General features: G+C 42.0%; 1 protein-coding gene across 4 annotated transcripts in view; it reads left to right on the plus strand.

Moving 5' to 3' along the window:
* Positions 1–14,794, plus strand: part of afap1 (actin filament associated protein 1) — a 92,323-nt gene that overhangs the window by 35,658 nt on the left and 41,871 nt on the right. For 2 of the 4 annotated variants that reach the window (XM_058625123.1, XM_058625125.1), the window contains exon 1: positions 4,885–5,122. The exons of 1 other annotated variant lie outside the window; for it this stretch is intronic. In XM_058625123.1, the coding sequence (XP_058481106.1) occupies positions 5,086–5,122 (37 nt within the window). In that variant the 5' untranslated portion in view covers positions 4,885–5,085. Of the gene's footprint in view, positions 1–4,884; positions 5,123–14,794 lie in introns of those variants that run through there. One more of the 4 variants, XM_058625126.1, reaches the window with a different exon arrangement.

A 14,794-nucleotide genomic window follows, 5' to 3' on the forward strand; every position in this document is an offset into this window, starting at 1 on the left:
GGAGCTAAAGTACTCACAATCAATACGTCAGTCCCAGTAGTAGTCTCTAACGTAGACTGGTGCGAGCCCTGCGTCTCTGGTTTCCCATCAGCCCCTGACAGAAATGCACTCCACCAGTGGCTCCTCTCACTCCGGGGACAAGGCTCACTTTGTCTCAAACCCCAAACCATTTGTCTTAATTCAATCAGGCGACCTGGAGAACGGGGGGGGGGGCAATTATGTCATGTCACACTCCGACCATGTGACACGACAGATGACTCGTCACGGTTTGGTTGCGTCTCCTCCTCTACATTACATTTTTATAAACAGTTTTACACAGGGCAGTCCATAAAGAGTTGTTGAGGCTATTGATTGAAATGGTTTAAACGGATTGTGTGTGCTCGAATAGAGAAGGTTCAGTATAGATAATACTTTTACGTTACGGACTGAAAAGAAAAAGTTGAAGAAGTGTTTCTTTATCATGCAGATGAATTGCTTTGCCAAGATCTATACACTAAACGTGTCAGTCCAAAATTGGTGGGATATTCTCATGTACAATACCACACAATTAGCATTAGTGGAGGAAGCATCATAATTTGGGGCTATTTACACCATAATTAAGTGAAAAATGTCTCCTAGGACAGTAACACTTAAATCTACTAAAAAGGAACTGACTTTAAAGGAAGAACTTACACTTTTTGGAGCAACCCAGTCTGTGCACAGACCTTTACCCAACAGAGGAGTTGTGGACGTTTTTAAAAAGTCCGTATTTAGCTCTTGAAAACATTTAAAGTCACTTTACCCATTGTGTGTAATTATGTGTTAAACCACAGTGTATATGTATGCTTGTTTTCATGCCACATTTCCTGATATATAACCAGGAAGATGACCTTGGTGTCCTTGATGGTAGATGCTGTACTTGAATCGGCAAGTGTGTGAGGGTAACAGACCCAGCCCAAGTAAATCAAACATGTTTTCATTTTTTGAGCCGACTCTGGACGCAATCGGGTTTTGTGTGCTGATTACAGACACAACAGCCATTTAAAAAGGAGTAGGTGGGACACAGGAAGTAGTGGGAACAGCAATACAACGATTGGGGATGTTTGTTTACCCCTCAAACTGTCGGTCTCACGAGAGTTTGTGCGAGAGATTGATGCACTCAGTTATTCATTTATATTAAAAACCCTGGCTGTTTCTTTGCTGGCTTTACTCTTTGTGTGTGTGTGTGTGTGTGCAAGTGTGCATATTTGTGTATGTGTGTCTTCTTAGTGGGGTGTCTGAAAATCCTGACAGGTTGATGGCTGACCAGTCCGGTCCAGTCCAGAGAAGAGTCCAAGTTATTACACTATCTCAATATCTATTAGATTTAATCTCAGTCAGGGGCCAAATAATGATGTCAGTGTTGACTGTAATGCAGCAGAGCCAGGCCAACACACACACACACATACAATACAGTGAGTTACAACAGACATCCATTTTCCACTGCAACCCATCCAGCCTTTCAGCACTCATCTTTTCAACCCCTCACTCCCTCTTCATCATCGTACCTCAGCCTGTGATAAGAGTCTCGTAGCTCAAGCACAGGAACTCCCACTGGATTTCTCTCCGCCGTGGGCTGAGCGAACACCACCGCCTTCCTCTGCCCATACAAACACAGCCGAGCTGCTCCTCCTTGTCTTCTCTACACTCAGTGGTGTTAGTTTGCTCCTGTTGTTTTAAGAACAGCAAAGTGGGTTTTAATGGATTGAAAATCTGGAGGGTTTATTTTGGGGGGGGGGGGGGGGGTCCGATTATCCAGCACTATGTTTTGACAGGCAATTGTCGGACCGCAATTTGTGTGTGTGGTCTGTTGCTGCCTGTTGCGATGAATCCTTATGGATAAGGAAAGAGGGTGAAGATTCCAAGTAAAGATGTAGATGTATGGCGCTTCTCCGTGACACAGTTCTAGCACTACTTGACTCTATACTTGGTTTGGTATCAGTCACGGCGTTTTCCACTGCTATAGGATGTCCTCAACGTGGGCGTGGTCATCATAGTACGGCTGCTTAAAACTACAGTGATGTTGTTTTAATGTGCAACACAAACAGACAATCTAGTGAAGGGCAAAGCAGTTCTTTTTGGTGAACTGAATCATTAGAATCAGTTCACTAAAAACATTAGTTCCTGCAAGAGCGGAGCACAGACTCCATCAGACATCGCTAAATACTCCAGACTCCGTTCAGACTTTGTTCAATATGGACATTTTAGAAATGTTAGAGATTAACGCACATTTTCAGGATTTTTTAAAATTATCTACAGTTCGGCATTGTTCGGTTTGATTCTTGATTCTTGACTCTTCCAGTGACGACACTCTCTGACCAATCAGTGGCCGGCAGTCTGTCCACGTCACATTTTAGTATCGGCTCAGTTCACTTGGAGCCTTGCCAGAGCTGGTACTAAAAAAAGCACCAGGTAAAAAAAAAAACCCAGTAGAGTTGAGCCGAGCCGAGCCGTGCTAGAACTGTACAATGTAAATCTCTTTTCTCATCATGACAAAGAACTCGTGGACAAAACAAGACATTTGTAAACATTGTAGGAAACACTTTAATGGATCAAACATGGATAAAGGCCCTGGTATTCCGTGCACAGCGCGTGCTGACCCAACATGCAAAAAACCATTTCAACAACAGAAGAAGAGGTCGCCAAGGATAGTCATCTGAGCCTCCATCTGGCGACCCTCGAACCAGCTGACACCCCGATGCCTTTCAGCTGTGAGCCGCTCGAACCAGACATGTCCGAGGGAGATATAGCGTTGTTCTCTTCTTCTTTGGTAGGAATACGTGTACACCACGCACACTTCGGCACACGCGGCATGTGCGTGGAAGTATACCAGGGCTTTAATATGATCATAATGATGTGCTGAGCAGCCGTTTTTATTTTAAAGTCAGGTTTGGCAAGGTTATTCCAACTTTCAGAGTCAGATATCCGACCTGAACCTTTTGGAGTCACTGTATGTTAGGAAAGTCTTTTTAGGGCAGTGGGGCCTTCACAGTGAACAACATACTCCAGAAATCTGTGATTAATCAATTACAAAATAAAAGAAAAACATTGTAACCCACACACACACTGAGGAATAGGTCAGTTACAGGAACATTACTGTGATTATCCTTTAGGGAAATGCACTTCAACAACTTCAGCCATTCCACGCTTCCCCCCCTCATACGGGTGGAACTGAAAGTGGAGCCGGGCACATTATTCTTTCTCTCCATGCCGTTCCCTCCCTCTGTCTCATGTTTCTCGCTGAAAAAGCGCAGCCGTGAAGAAAATAAGGGGGAAAAAAGAGAAAAAATACAGCACTGCATAAACTCAGTCTAACTCCCCCATCTGCCTCCCTATCCTCCTCCTCCTCTCCTGGTGGCAGATGGGATATTGAACTCAGACTGGCTCTTGCATCCTCCTGGGGATGTGTGTGTGTGTGTGTTTGAGGTCGGTCAGCAGCATCTTATAGTAATGGGTGTAATTAGGGAGGCTAGCCTCTCTCTCTCTCTCTCTTTAAGTGATGCTTTCCTTCTGTGTGTGGCTTTAACTCCACTCCTACAGTTTTGAAATTCACTCAACAGTTTAATCTGCAGACTATCAGAACGACGCTTAGTTATTAGACAACAGATCATAGGTCAAAGCCATAAGGACTTATTTCTGTGTGTCTTTTTATTACTAGATTAATTTAGCATCATAAATGAGTGTATATGTGAACTGTTTGTTGTTTCCATATCAAAACAAACAACAAATATTATTATTTTGATGTCTTTTTCATAAAAAGTGTTTCTATGTATCACATGAAGTCTCTTCCAACTCCTCACATCAAAATGGGACTGCACTTACAAGTCAATACACCTTTATTATTTTATTATGATTTTTTTTAATCTCTGTGTTGAATACTGTTGTTTTATTTAATTGTTAATGTCCTGTTTATCGCAGTCTAGTCAAAAGAGTAGCAGTAAAGTATCTTTAAGACAGGAACATAAACAAATGACGAGCTTGTGGATTACATTACAGAGAGGCTGAGGTGGGAAATGCTGCGTTCAAGTGCAGTCAGGCAGGAGACTTGTGCACACATGTGCTTTAGCTTCATAACTTTTAAGACCTAGGTTATGGAAATTGGTTATTATTTTGGTTTGCATTTCACATGATTTTTGACTATTGTTGAATATTTCTAATCATTTAAATTAACTTCAAATGAGTGAATCTAGTATAGTACGTGAACTGTTTTGAATTTGAAGAAAAGTTTTCTATGGTCTCACCAGAGGTGGAAAGTCATTTTTGATAGGTTTTTTTGTGTTAAATTTATAATTTTACTTTTACTAAAATATGTTTTTTTTAATAGCTGTACTTTGCTACATTTTAAATCACATACATTGACCCGTTTTGATTGATGCATGATGTGTTTGCGTATTTAATTTTGTCAGCACTCATTAGTAAAGGTTTGCCTTTAGTTTCAAACAATTCATGTGAGATTTGTGTCCCCTTGTCCTTTTTGCACAACACAAGAAATAACCCTAACTTTTACTCTGAGTAACTTTTAACTTTTACTTGAGTAGAATATGTCAGTTCTCTTTCCACCTCTGGGCCTCACCATAAAATGTATGCACACATGGTTTTACAGCAATAAATGTAACAAAATTAAAATATAATGAAATAAAAAGCCTCTTAATGGTATGCCAACAGTTCATATAACAAAAAAAAAAAGTAAAAACAACTATTCAATGCTTTTTAAAAGTTTTAGCCGAGAATGCCGAGAGCGAAACTCCATATTTCCGACAGTTTTAAACGCACCATAAGTCTCCATGCTGGCAGCTTGAGAGAGAGAGGGACGATGGGAGGAGAGAAGGGAAAGGAAAGGAAGGAGGAGGAGGAGTGGAAAGAGAAGTTTGAAAGAGAGACAGAGAGGTTTAGTGGCCGGTTCTTCTCAGAGGGAGTGAGTGAGTGAGTGAGCGAGCGGAGGCTCCGACGCAGGAGGAAAGAAAAAAGAAAAAACGGCACGAAGTTTGTGTGTGTGCGTGGATTTTACTGGTGCCGAGGAGCCGCTGGGCACGCGCTCTGTGTGGATTAGATGAGAGAGGCTTGACGATGAGGAGCGACCCTGTTCTGTTCACTTCCAGCAGGGGTGAGTGAGTGAGTGAGTGAGTGGGTGGGTGAGTGAGTGACTACGGAAAACCAGTGTTTTTGCTCCGCATTCTTAGGAAAAGCCCACGCAGGAGATTAAAGCTCATATCAGTGATTTTTATTACACTGGTCTGGGCTGTCATGTTGCTGCATGCGTTAAAAAAACTGCAGTGAAAGTTTTTATGTCTATTTTATCATAATGTAAAAACATTTATTGGTAATAATCTTTAAAAAACCAACAACAATATATTTTCCACTATAATCAATTCTTTTTGCATGACTTTTATTGTGAAATTGCATTTACCACTACACGTTGGCACAGCAGGCCTGCACGTACTGTTGTGCACACATGGCATGCACTGGAAAGAAACATAACATTCAGCTTTATAAAAGAGGGTAGACATTAAATATGCAATGTTTAAATACTTATTCAAGGTTATTTCAGTGACAGAGTGGCAGGGAGACACCGAGGAGCGACACTTGGCTCCTGACAGGCGTCATTAGGGTTGTGGTCCAACATATAGCGTGAACTTCAGTCCAAACTCCATTCAAACATCTGCCAAATGAACGTGGCTTCACTTCAGGCCTGAGTCGCGTTGAGGAAACGTCAGATTGCGTCTTCCCTGACAGATGTTTGGATTTGACGTGCGGGGAATATTCCTTTCTGTAAAACTGGAATAATACACCACTTTTTGACACACAGAATACACCGTCGCGTAACTGTTTTTATATTCATTTATATTAAGACCGGTACGTCTTGTCTTGTTCGTGACATTTTGTCCTCTTGGTCGCCGCATAATCAATGTACGATGCAAACAAACGCCAGGAGTCCATGTCCAAAACACTGCAGAGACACTTTGACCCACACAACTTACCAGAGTCTTGGTTCTTCTGTTGTCTTTTGCGTCTTTTAGGTCGACCTTCACATGACCACATGAGATACCATGAAAACAGTCACTAATTGACTTGCTAATTAGTTGTTTCAAATTGCGATTTGCTTCCAGCCCTAATTCCTTTATGACTGTAAGAGAAGGCCTTTTGTCTGCAGGGGTTTTGAACCCTGACCCCCTTTTTTTTATGAGCAAAGCATACTTTACAGCACTTAAACTGATTATAGTGAAACGTTTCGACAGTGCAGGCTGCTCACTGCTTCTATCTATGACTGTAGAATTTGGTGGAATGATCAGAGGATGGAGCTGAAGAGTCCCATGACCTTAGAGGCTGTAGGTGACGGACTAGACTGAGACCTGTTTACCTGTAAGGATGAGAAAACTGATGCTCACTTCATTCTTTTTTTTACCGTTTTCCACGTTGACTTGCTCTGCAGCAACTAGCCTCAAAAAGCATGCATCATTGTGACCTTAAAAAACAAGTCTGTTTCTGATTACCTCATGGTTGCTAGACAACAGTCTGACCCAGATACATCAACAACACATTTTTTATGTTGCATGCCTCAGTGAAACATAAAATAAGGGATGCAAATTACTGTAAGTTGTGCAAAGAAACTCTTGCCACTGAACTCTGCTGGAGCAGAGCTTATTGCTGTGCAGTTTTGGCTGCCTCGTACAGTATCAACAAAGAGGGGGAGTTCTGTCCTTGCCTCCTCAACGTATGGCCTAGATTTCAAATGATTCAATACAGATTTTTCACTTGGTAATACCCAAGAAAGAAAAATGACCTCAGTTAAGCCCCTTTTCCACTTGGCAAAAACCTCCCTAACACCCACTAGCATCTGGCTTTTGTCTGCAAAGGTAGAATGGTTGAAGACTCTGCGATAGACAACAGGTTTTTATCACCTCAGCCTCAGTTTGATGACAATGTAAACATGACGTCTGTGTGAATCTCGCCGTTTATTGCTTCATTTTGGCAGTCGTTTGGACTGAAGTGAAAGATATGAGTGGAACTGCTGGTGCTTCCTTCCATTGTGTGTTTTCTTAAGATTCATTGACGGTACATGTCAAAATCACTGGCACGGGTATAGAAAAATATTAAAATGTTAAATCCGGTTTGAGCCAAAAACCTTAAATATCACATAAATGGAGAGTGAGAGATGCAGTGATCCTGTGAGCTATGTGGACTTCTATAGTCAACGGTACCGGTAGATACCGTTTTTTTTTTTTTTATTATTATATAATGTCTTAACTTATTTTTTGGGGGGATTAGCATAAAAAATAAATTGATATTTCAGTCCACTAGATGGTGCCAAGTGCTTACTCTCATTAGAGCTGTTGTATTAAATGATCGTGATAATATCGTATTGTGGTGTCTCTGGTGATTCCCACACGTAGCAGATACCTTAAGACTGTGATATTGGTGTTGTTATTGGACACGAAAAAAGTGATATCCCTAACTTTAATCTGTTAACCCACACATGTCTAATTTTAGCTGAAAGACGTATTAGCCTAACCATCTTTTTGGTTTTAGCTGAGGCTTTCTTTCTCACTGCAATGCTTATCGTCCATCTCTACAGTAAAGCATTGCATTTCACTTCGGTCTTCACTTATTTTCTATCACATTACCCCAGCTCAGTGTTCGCCGCCAGTGCCCAGTCACTTCTTACACAGTCCAGGTCATCTGTGGGGTAAAGCCACACTAACCCAGTTCTTGGAATGACAACGCAAATGCTCCATATCTCTTTATACTGTCTGTTGCTTGTTGCGGTGAATGGAGCCTTACAATAACAGGACCTCTGCTAGCAGCTGCAGGGTATCAGATAGCCCCGCGGCACTCCTCTGCCCAGCACTTGGTGAGGTTCTGACAGACGCCCATTGTTTCGAAGGGCTGTAATCACATCTCTGCAGTGCATAAGAATGTAGCTGATCGTGTTTTGGTTTTGGATTTGGAACGTGGCTTTGACCACTGTGAGTTTAAGACATCCAATATGCAGGTATGTAATAGAGGGTGAAGTGGTTCAGTTTACCCAGTTTCCCAATGCCTTCAACTTGCATTTTTGTGGGAGGTATATTTATAGGAAATGGTGGGTTACTTTGTTGTATAATGACATAAAGCCCAGTTGCATTCACTACATATCACCACATATATTTAGCAGCCTGTAAAAAAGGCTACAATTGCATATTCTGACCATTATTATCTATAAGTACAAGTGCATCAATTCATGCTGTCGCTAAGTCACATAGGACCGTGATTCATTGCTGTTGGGTCACTTTCGTCAATGTTCCCCAAACATGAAGTCGACCAAAAATAACTCCATCAAGAATCTTGGTAGTTCCATTGAAATGAACTTGTTATTATGAAATCTAGTGTATGAGCTGCTCTACAGTGAAACATTTTCTTTCTTTTCGACCCACAGATTTTGGAATAACAGGGTAACAGTCACGGAAAAGTCCTTCCCTCAAATGGTCTCTCACTTAAGGGGTGCAAGGGTTTTCTTTTTTTTTGGGGGTGGGAAAGCACAAGTGTTAAAGTGTTTATTGCCTTTCATTATTTGCAGCTTTCCTCACGGAAACCCTGAGTCGATGAGCAATCAACTGGGGCGTGTGTGTGATGTGGGCAGAATGGGTAGATGGTGTCACCCTTCTGGTCCACATGGTTCATTTGACTATGCATTTTATATATATATATATATATATTTTTTTTTGGGGGGGGGGGGGTGGGGGGGGGGGGGGTGTCACTGTACTTCATGTGGCCTTGTTCAGGACTCCCATTCACCCCGATGATTGAAGTTTAAAAGCTTTCATCTGTCAGACGCGTGAGCCCCTCCCTTTTGGTGGCTGGGGGAAGACGGATCACAGGAGTGGAGAGGACAGATGAGGAGAAATGAGTTTGTAATCTCCCCCTCCTTCCCTCCAAAGCCGGCCTGTCAGTAAGCTGGCATGTGGGAACAGAGAATTTCTTTTTTTTTTTATTTCAGACCGACTAATCATAGCTCTCCCTGCCTTCCCTCTGTGTCAATATCCATCTGGAAAAACACAGCAAGAAGGGATTTTGATCTCGGGCCAAGCTCGAGCACAATTCAGAAGAACCTGATGTATGCCAAGTACAAACTGGCAACTCGCCCTGTTATTTAACATCATCAACCAAGTATTCAGCTTTTGGACTCCTTGCTCAGATGAAATAGTGCTATTTAGTCTTGGCATTGATGGTTAACTGGTAATTTGGGTCCATTAGGAGAGGATCATTCCTGATGAGCCTCACCAGGCGCCTTTAATAGGCTTTTTCTTGTAATAGGATGAGCTGGTTTGCTTGGGATGCTGTCGGAATTGTCTGTCTTGGACAAAGTTTTAAGGATTACAAGACCAAAGCTGCATTGGTTGTGGGTAGGAGGAGGGGGAATTGCTAAATTAGCAGAGGTAATGTAAGCACCATTCAGACCCGGTATTAACATCTGTCCTCAATGATATGATCACATGTGGACAGCCCAAAGTACAACTCTGCACTTGGCATCAAAACGTGTCCTGGATGTGTCTCTTGTGACTACATTTGGTTGAATCTGTTGTCCTTGCTCTTTATTCAATTACACATTGACGTCAAGATTTGTTTGTGAGAGCACAATTCTGTTTTTAATGAGTCTAACTGTGCAGGTGTGTTTGCTGTGTGTGCATGAATCAAATCATCAGAGTGTGTGGGGGGGAAATCTGGTAGAGTAGGGGAGGTCCTGCAGCAGAGACGGCACCAAAAACAAAGGAAGGGCTAAAGGGTAGGTTTGGACAAATGGATACACTTGTGGCCACAGGATGTGTTTACATGTGGGATTTCCTTGTGTTTATGTGGGTGTTACACCATGTTCTGACTTGTGTTTGTCAGATGCCCATAAGGGTGTGTCTGGTACAGTGGTTTTGGGGGGGGGGGGGGGGGGGTTCTGGTACTGTAGGAGGGATGTAACGGTTGACTGTCAGGACTGTGTGAGCATCTAGAGATGTGCTTCCACTGGCATCTGGACAGGCACCACGGTGTTCAGCCAGTTATATTCTGTCAGTGCGAAGATTTACACACCCTTGCAGATCTCAGACTTTCCCATGGGTGTGTGCACTTGCATAGCACGGGGTTAGATACAGTCTGTTGGCAGCAGAGGTCCAAAATGATTTGTACTACAGTGACGGTGTAGATCAGGGCAAGGCAACCAGAATCCTATTCAAACATTTTGTTAGTAATCTGAAATATAATGCCACATAATGATTAATGTGTTGCTGGCTTAACAACCTTCTGGAACCCTTTATTGACTTGTTTTTAGCAATAGTGCCTCACTAATACTTTAAAACCACACATGCATAGTGAGTTTACAGTCGTAATGACACAATAAATGGATTTGTTGTTGATGAGTTCACAGTGGAATAATATGTGGATGAATGAGCGTGTTCTCAGATTAATATTACAACAGCAGGAGCGCACAAAACATCTATATAAGGTCATATTAGTTCCACGGATTTCTGTGGCTCTAAAACTGTTTTGTATTTTGAGGTAGAGCCACTGATTTTCATAAAGATGTCGACTAAGAAACCTGACCTGCAGTCTGTTCTGGAAGCAGATCAGATACAGTCATGTGCCTAGTCTTCATCTGAGTTGGGTAGTTCTGTCATCAGAGGATAATTGATGGCTGTAAGTAGGTTTGCCACTTCCATAACTTCACTAATTCTCACACCCGGGCTGCTACCATTCCCAGTCCAATCAAGCAAACCACATATCCTCCGTTCCCACCAGAAGATACATGGACTCTCTAAGCTGGAGCTTCTACTTTCCCTCCATCCCTTTTCTCCCATCTCCCACTCCATGGCTTGTGGTTTTTAGATGTGCACCCTCTAATTATCTTCTTAAAAGAGATACCAAAGAGCGCACTCACCCCAAACACTATCTGCCTTTGGTTTGCATTTGGACCCCCTCCCTCTTTCCTCCTCTTTTCCTCGTATCTTCTTCAAACCTCCGTCATCACTGCCTTGGCCCTCCATCACTAACCACCTCCACCGCCACTCAGACCTCTTCAGATCAGGGTTTTGCAGATGTATATTTGTGGTCAGGGGGAAACATCTGCTCGCACGGTAAACCACCTGTACGGTTCGATAGCAATCAGTCTTGCTCTGTGATGTTCGCTTGGCATGTCCAACGGAACGAGGAATACGCAGAAAACTCAAAATTACAGACCTGAGCAAGAAGGGGGGGGAGCGAGAGCAGAGACAGCTTGTCTTTCATCGTAAACTAATGCAGCGCTGCACGTCCTCTGATCTGCTCATAACTCTCCCTCTCTACTGGTGCTCGTCCAAGTCGAGGCCTTACAAACCCTTTATGAAACATTTATGCTATTAGGTCATATTTCAAGACTTCCATAGCCTTTCAGCAGCAGTGCAGAACAAACATGCACATACAAAAAACTCTTTCCTTTCTCGAATGTGATACGTTTGGCAGTTTTCTTCCATCCGTGTTGCTGGAGAGGAGCATTTGTTGCATTTATTTTGACTAAAAATGCAAATGACTACAACTTTCAGGGAAATGTAAGCTGAAATATAGACTAACTTTCACCCCACACACATTACTAGTAATGAAGAGGCCAATTTCATTTTCACCTACATGAAGTTTTCTTGTTCTGATGCTCGTCCCTCTGCTTCTGTGTGAGTGGTTTCCTATAAAACCGTGTGCCCATTATCCAAACGAACACCGTCCAGTCATGCCCCGCTGTGATTTGGTGGCCCGCTGGGGGCAGTAACCATGACGATGCAAGGCTGTAAACCAACCTCAATTAACGACAACCACCGCCTTACTGTAACACCCGACCGCACTGCACAATTAAGTTTCCCAGAAGCACAGAAAGTGCTCACCGTCGCTGAGCGGCTGGTGGTTGGTTCAGGCTCATGAAACTGTTTAAGCTAAGCTCCGTAAGGGAGGGTCTATCACCTGCAGCAGTAAAACACACACCAGGTGTCGGAAATGGAAGGAAACTGTTGTATCTGCACATCCTGTGTAGTTTTAGTACCCAGAATGCATAGCTGGAAGCAGCAGATGTCTGGCACGTGAGAAGACATGCATGCCATGGTGTTGAGTGACTTTACATCACTCAGGTTTGTTTGTGGTGTGTGTTGGGTCAGTTTTTATTTACTTTTCAACAGTTATTAACCACTTCTTAGTCTTCCGTTCCACGTCATGCCACAGAGAGGCCTGCTACACTTTATATGGATGTGTGTCAATATTTAATGAGTGCAAGTAATGTTTTCTACATTGATTACTACAATGATTCATGAAGACAAGCTCCTTTTAATGTGTATATGCTCTGGTTTCTTGTATTGTGTGTTTTATCGTGAGGTACACTGGAATTCTCACCTCCGGTGAAAAGAGCACTCGCTAAAATATATGGTTGTAAAAAGTGAAGTTTTAAAAAAAGCGGTTGTAATTATATATCGTGTGTGAATTGAATCTCGGCTTTAGTTCAAGTCACATTTGCTTGCAAAAATTCTTCTCGCCAGACTTGACCTTGATCCACGACGCCTTCAGGAACACGCACCTTCACGTCGTCGTATCAGTTTTACAGCAGAATCTTTTTGACTGCACAAAGTTAGTCGTCCCTGCCAAGATTCAGAGGCTTTTATGATTTTTTTAATTTTTTTATTTTTTTAAGAACCCTCACTTATCTGAGTAAACATAGAGCCCATGATGGTTAAGATTTACAGAAGTGGCGCGAGTTTATGGTGTTGATGGTTTGTAATTAGAAGGAGTTGGACACGGGAATTCAAAACACTCGGTGAGAGAAAGTGTATTCATTTCAATCGAGTGACGTGAAGTCTTTGAAGCCGTTCGTACATTTACATGAACTCTTAGCTTATGAGGAGTCCAATTAAAACCGGACTTAGATAATGCAATTGGGAGTCGAAATACTGTTGCATGTATTCATTCAACTGGACCCAAACTGGCCTAAGAGCTCTGCACATGTTCATTTCAGAAGGGGACGAGAACAACATGACAAAATCCCGACAGGTACATTTTTGGGCTGACGAGGAGACAAATTTAAGCTCTGTAATCCAAAACAATTAAATATTTTGAAGTTAATTGAGGGTATAAAGATGCAAAATGGTGCTCGACATGTTACCAACCAGCTGCCAGCTTACGTTGTCTTCTCATAACACCAGCAAGCTTAAAATGGGGCATATAGCTACCTTGTGTAGTTGAGGCAGACACACTTTTTTTGAGATAAATCAATTAAATGTTAAAGTGTGCATGGAAATGTACTGACTGTGTGTCTTCAGGTGTCTGTTTCTTGTTACTAACAGTGTCTTTAACACTTTAGGGATGTGTTTAGTCTGGGCTTTTGACAAGCTTTCAGGTCAGGATCTGCCTTTTTACACACACACACACACACACACACAGATAGCTCCTGTCTGTGTGTTGTCAATCACAACAGCTGTATTCTGGGAAGAGGAGACTGGGCCCACCTCCTCCTCCTCCTCCTCTTTTTCTCTCTCTAACCTGCCTAAGCATTTTTGCACTGACAACAACAGTGGAGCCACAGGGTCTCAGGTTCCCTGCGAGACCCAAACATGACCCCGTTGCCTCGCACAAACACACCGAAAACACGCAGCTCACCCAGGAAAACCCATGCCTTTTGTCCTTGCAGCTCGCAGTGAAAACAACCCGCTGACTTGTCTCGGTGTTTTAGCAGCTTTGTTTTTGTTTTCGTGTGTGTGTGTGCGGGAATCTAATAGCTCTCGCTATCATTTGTCATGCCAGCCCAGTGTTGACACAGCAGGTGTGGTTAGCGGTAAATTACACGGCCAAGAATGTATTTTGTGTAAATATATTAGAAAATATTTGTGCGACACATTTCCAAACTTTGAAAAAGGACCAAAATGTTTTTTTTTTTCTTTTTGTTTTATGTTTAAATTTTTTTTAATGTTTTTTATGTTATTTATTATGTATATGTTGTTTTCTGTAACCAATGAAATGATACATGGATGTCTTTGGCACAGGACTATAATCAATCCTAGCAAGTTTGCTTCTGATCTGACCTTTTATCGTGAAGTTTTATTGTACTTTTTTATCTTGTTTCTTGAAATCCTGATCAGTAAACTGGGAACTATCTAAACTCTCTGGGGAAAATAGAAAGAACATTTGGATTACTAGATTTTTACCAACATGAGGATTCAAGCTTTAATGGATTTGTTGTTTGGTCCAGTAAATGTGTGAAAACCTGAACATAATGGTGAAAAAGTCACATTTTAGAAGCCCAAATCACTGCAAAATCATTGTTTTTATGATGCCTCTTTGGTGATATAATCCTTTTAGATTTGGCAAAACATGTTCGAACTCAAGTATGAAGTGTTTAGATCTTAGTGGTGAATTTTCAACATCACACTGTGGACCCAGCAACACCTTGAGATGCAAGGAACACATTGAGAGAATCATTTTTAAATAAATTTGGACTTACTTAGATTTGGGCAAGCAAAGGTTACAATGACAAAATGTGTGTTTGACCTCTGGTACTTTAAATTCCCAGTTAATTCAATAAGTGCAGAAGGTAGAAGAATTGGAAGTATTAGAAGTTTGCATTCGTGAGGTGTTGTTAAAGGAAATGGAAGTGAAGGAGGGAGTTGAGTGACAGATGGACAAAAGGGTGAAGGAACAGGAGAGAGTGTTTTTTTTGCTCTGTGAATAAAAGGCCGTGGGTGGTGTGTTTGCATGATGAGGCTTTTTTTTTTCTTCTGCTTGCCCTCAGGCCTTGTTTGAGGGTGGTCCT

The sequence above is a fragment of the Solea solea genome, chromosome 3 (assembly GCF_958295425.1).
Source record: "Solea solea chromosome 3, fSolSol10.1, whole genome shotgun sequence".
In the NCBI taxonomy this organism is placed as follows: Eukaryota; Metazoa; Chordata; class Actinopteri; order Pleuronectiformes; family Soleidae; genus Solea; species Solea solea.